We start from the raw sequence: 5,468 nt of genomic DNA on the forward strand, positions 1-5,468 counted from the left end.
GGGTATGTTGCATATACTGCCACTTACTAAGAACATTGTCATACTTTACCTGAATCTTCATCCCGACTGCTGTAAGACGTACACAACCAGGTCACAATCATGTTATGGCACATTGCCTATCCTGTAAAAAGAAGTCACTGTCTACTGACCAGTATCAGTGTCATGTGACCAGTATTTATTGGTTAATGCAATGATGATTTGGTATATGTCTGATGCTACGACAGATTGTAAGCATGACATAAGCTGTTATGGAATGCAAAATGTATATACATTAACATTTACATTCATATTTAAATTACAATGATGGTGACATGACTCTGTCACTGGGTATCGCTGACCTATCGTGATGACCATGTACATATCAAGATGACCTGTAAGAGAATACGACATCTGCAATGACATGTTTATAACAAGTTTCTTTCACTCGTATGATGGAGAGTTCTAGTTGAGTGTTTCCCTCTGGAAAGTGCTGGTTATTTCTTCAAACATCAAACGAGTCAGTGACCGAGATAGAGAGACACAGAGAGAAGGACCAAGAGAGAAAGAGAGAGAGAAAGATAGAGTGATCAAGAGGGAGGTTATAAAAGAAGGTTGTTTAGTACTTGATTGTACTGTAGATAATGAATCATTGTAATTTACATTCTGTATGAGAATTTCAGCTTAAGACGCAAAAACAAACACTTATAAAGTTGGCCTTTGATTCGTTTTATTTTCCAACGAGCTGTTTGATTTTGTTAAAGTACATGACACTTTGCAGGACAACTGCAATATTCTCGTAAGCAACACAAATAAACATTCAACCACAAATAGAGCAAAAACCTTTCGTTTAAAGGAAATCCCCAACAAAACATCTTCAGATACCTGGGATAGATGGAAAGATTGTGTCACCATGAAAGGTCTTTATCATCTTCATAGGAAACAAAACTCTCTTGGTCACACACGAACCACACACATGCCCACACATACACAATGATATATGATGATGCATCAAAGTGCAGCAAGTGCAGCATTTTAACCATACTGAAGTTATACAAAAATAAAGTTATTAATATAAAAATAAGTGATATAATCATCAAGTTTCCAAAAGAAAACATGTATGTGTGTGTGTGTGTGTGTGTGTACATGTGCATGCACAAAAACACACGCACACACATCGATGTTCATGTGTGTGTGCACGTGTGTGCTTAGTAGAGAGTCTTGCTGAGGAAACTGTTAATGAAAAATGACAATATTGTTAATAAAAGTAACAACAACAAAAAAGCTGGTAAATGCATACTGTTTGTCAAGTTCACATCAAAGAATGAGGGTGCAGATATCTCTTGTGCTTTTTCGAACACAGAAGAGATAGTAATGTCTGTCTGCATTTCGGCATTTCATATTGACCTTCCTATGACAAGATGCAACCAGACCCATATTATACTTGGGTATTAGCTAGATCTGGCTTGCTTTTTTTCTCAGTTCACTCATGTGTTGTCAACAAAATGTCCTCAAACATTTCCTCATTGTACACATACTGGCAGAGCAGGGAGAGAGAAGATAGCTTCTGTGGTAACTGTGATTGTCCTTGAAGGAACTTAACACCCAAACCCAATAGAGTCCATGTCAGCTTTGAGGCTTATTTCTGTGTTGAGATTCTGCCACTTTGGCCAGCATGATTATCCTTCTTTTTGTTTCATCTCCTTCTCTCTAGGTCCGTTCCTTTTTCCCCTCCCTCCCTCTCCCTCTCTGCTTTTCCTTCAGGTATGACTGTGTCAGGTATGACTGCTTCATAATCCTGGCTAAGCTGGAGCCTGGAGGACAAGCCGGTCAGAGGAGCTCTCACTGGTCTCAGACCTGCTGAGGCAGACACCTCCCCTGCGATGACGTACCCGGAGCTGAGCCTTCTACTGGTCTGGGATCGACTTTTTCGGGAGAGCTGAGGGGCTTGTTTATCCGAGGCACCGATTAACCCCGGGTCCTAGTGAAGCCGCATGGATCTTCACAGTTTTTTTTATCCTCCTCAAACCCACCCCCTTTCTCGACCCTTCTGCTGTGTGTGTGTGTGTGTGTGTGTGTGTGTCTGCCTGGGTCCTACTGAAGCTTCATCGATCCTCACCGTACTGTCCTCTGCCCCCCCCCCCCCCCCCCAACCCCCCAACCCCCCCATCAGCATCTTGAATCCTCTGTCTCACTCCTCTGGGTGTTTCTCTCTCTTGTCTGGTGCATCTAGATTACATCACAGTCACAGTCACCCAAATCTCTACCTTGACCAACTTTTTGTTATAAGCCAATGGTGGCAGTAGCCAGAAGGTCATGCCCGGTGATCGGCTTGCTCCTTCCTGTCGGAGATCTCCACTGATCCCCTGAGACTAAGGAGTCTGCGTAAAACATGCTCACAGGTTACTAACAACAAGCCCAACATTACTGCATTTTCTCTTTCTCTCTCTCTCTCTCTCTCTCACTCTCTCTCTCTCTCTCTCTATCTTTGTCTCTCGTTTTCTCTCTGGTTGTCCCTCTATGTGTGTCTCTATAAACACTCATTCTCACACACAAAGTCTATTTATCAAATACAAATTCTGAGCTTCCCCACTCAGATCACCGCATTGCATTGCTGTTTGCGTCGCCTTCTTGAGGCACATTAAGGCACTTGAAGGCCCGTGTATGCACTCATCATTGCTGTCAATGTTTCTTTGGTTTTGCAATCGTTGCAGATGAGATTGTCCTTTTTTTCAACTTATCTTTGTCGTACTTTGATTGGATGCATTCTTGGAAAAGTCCCACTTCTGGTTTTTCCCAGGATGCACGCAGTAAAAATAAAATGCTTGACTGCATTTTTGCAAACTATTCAGCTTCCTCTTTCTGCTTTCCAAATGCAGCTTGTCTGTGTGTTTGTGTCTGTGCACATGTGTGTACTATTGAGAGTAGTCCAAGAAAACAAGCTTTCAAAACTAATAAAAACTAAAAATGTTACACTCCTTCTTCTCCTCAGACTGGAGAAAAAGAGTGAGAGAGATAGAGAGATGAGGGAGAGGGAAGAGCATCCATCTCTCTATCTCTCTAATGCATTCTCATTAAATGCCACAGAGAGCTGCCACAAAGTCACTGAGTTGCTTGAACCCCTAGCTCCACAAGAGAACACTAGCCCATTTTTTGTACTTCCCTCTTCGTATGGATGGGATTCTACAAAAGAAAATAAAATAATAGGGAAGTCAACCCCTAACCCTAACCCCCCCCCCTCCCCGAAGCTGGGTACTGTGTGGTGCTGTTTGTGACACCAGCATATTGCACCACAGAAGCAGCCACCGGTGAATCTCTCTTTACAAAACATACACACATTCAGTTGCAGGGCAGCCAATGTGTGGGGCGGTGTGGTGGATAGTGCGGGGCATAGACCGTCTGCACCTGCGCCACGTAGTAGTTGTTGAAGTTGCTGTCGGCGACGTAGGGCGCAGGCTGGTAGTAGCAGGTGACATTGGCAGCGCTGGGCAGTGCGTTCTGCTCCGCCAGCGCCCGCACGCCCAGCGTGGAGATGAGCCCCAGGGCCTGCCGCCTCTCGTGTCCCATCAGGCACACCGTACTCTGGCTGACCACGCCGTGCAGCATGCTCAGGTACTCGTACTTGCCCTCCTCGCGCCCCACGAAGTGGCTCTGCAGGTAGGACTCTAGCTTGCGCCGCTGATCGGCCATGTCCGGGAAGTCGATGAAGAAGCGAGAGCACATGTAGCGCTCCAAGCTGCGCATGTCGTCTGGCGAGGCCGCACGGAACCCCCGCGACAGCAGGTGGCAGTACTTGAGTAGGCCTCCGCCGCGGATCTCCTCTGGCCGCCGCGTGCAGATGAGCCGGTGCCGCAGGTGATCCAGCGCCTGGACAAATGGGCCGTACACGCTCTCGCCCACGATGGTCGGGTGGAACGTCTGGGCCATGGGGTTCTCCGAGCACTCGTAGAACAACAGCAGTGAGTCCAGGCGGATCTGGAAGGAGTCCACGCTGAACTCGAACTGCCGCCGCAGCGAGCTCACAAACTTCAGCTCCACGTTCTTGCCACGGTTGTTGGACAGGGAGATAAGGCTCCAGCGGTCCGAGGCTGTGCACACCTTCACCATCTTCTGCACATAGGCCTCCTGAGATTAAGAGGGGAGAGGGAGGGGGGGGGGGGGGGGGGTTGGTGGGTGGTGGTGGTAGAGAAAGAGTTGTGAAACATTTGGGGACGTGCATCAAATGTTGCATGTTATGATTCAAATGAGAATGAATGAAAGCAGGAGTGTGAACAACTGAGTAGCTTTCAGAATGATGAAACTTATTTCCCTCAAATTATCTGAGATTATGATGGTCTGGAGTAGAGGGGGAGACTTCACTCAAGGCTCTGAGCCAAGATTTTAACATTGAACTTGATAATGCCTTTCAATTGCGTGTGTTGGGTAATTTGTTTAATCGTAATTAAATCGTGAGAGAATCGTTGGCCGTTCTGCTCAAGAGGCCATGATATCTAGGTGGGCGGCCTTTTGCAAGCTAATGGGATCCGCTTGAAATCGGATTACAACAATCCTCTTTGTAGTAGAAACCGCCGGTTTGTATTTCCGTTTTTTTTTTTTAAACCAGTCGCCACCCGACTCACTTTCCTCTTTCACTTTCTTCTATGAACGTACGCACATAAATAAAACGCACACAATGTCACACTGAACTAAATATGCTGCAGGGTATGCGAGGAACAATAAGGGGGGAATAAGTGCAACTAAGAGAAACAAACATCCATTTTACCTTCAAAGTAATCGGTGTTATCTTGTCCTTGTTAACACCCTCGGGTAAGAAGTCCAGGAGACAATCCAAAACAATATTCTTCACGGTCTGAAACTGCTCTTCCTCTGTGAGAGTCGCGCAGAAGATGAGGTCGAGGTCCTTGTACCCCAAGCCGTTGTCTTCATGCAGTACGTGGCTAGCCGCCGAACCGTTCAGTCGCACTTCATGGACGGGGATCTTCCGTTCCTCCATGCGGCTGCGGACGGCTTTGACTATGTCCCTCGGCTTCATCTCGAGCGTGGGAAAGTTCCAGCGGCCGTGGATAGGGATGGACTCCGTCAGGATGGTGTCTAGCCGTTGCACTTGTTCCCAGTTCAGCACACTTAGGTGACTGTTCTCTCCGTCCGGGGAGCTGCACCCACTTCGTCCTTCCTCCATCTTTGGTTCTGAGGTCGACATTTGTGTGCAAGGAGTGTTTAAATTGCCAAGGAAAAGTAGCTCTCACCCTCACTCTTTGGTAAGAGCAATAAGAAGTGATGGCGTGCTCGTGCGCCAACGTGGACACATCAGTGTGTTGCAAAAACAACGGCCCCACTGCTGTTTTACGATAACGATTTTTCTTCGGTGAAAAATATGATTACATCTCTGGCCTGGTCATCTTCCAGGTGGCCTGGAGTGAACTGTGCCGTCGTGCCTTTGTATCCGTGCCTGTCTTTTGCTGTGCGCTCTGGCGGCCAGTTCCAGCTGTGCG

The 5,468-nt window shown here is 46.8% G+C and overlaps 1 protein-coding gene across 1 annotated transcript; it reads right to left on the reverse strand.

Annotated features, from left to right (window-relative positions):
* Positions 1–3,315: 3,315 nt before the first annotated feature.
* On the reverse strand, positions 3,316–5,176 carry LOC308381316 (terminal nucleotidyltransferase 5A-like; the record flags this gene model as incomplete). The annotated part of the gene is made up of 2 exons (XM_080858867.1): positions 3,316–4,101; positions 4,739–5,176. 2 exons carry the CDS (start codon positions 5,174–5,176, stop codon positions 3,316–3,318), a joined length of 1,224 nt encoding a protein of 407 aa, XP_080714993.1.
* Between the last annotated feature and the right edge of the window lie 292 nt (positions 5,177–5,468).

This window comes from Sprattus sprattus (assembly GCF_963457725.1).
Source record: "Sprattus sprattus genome assembly, chromosome: 2".
Taxonomy (NCBI): domain Eukaryota; kingdom Metazoa; phylum Chordata; class Actinopteri; order Clupeiformes; family Clupeidae; genus Sprattus; species Sprattus sprattus.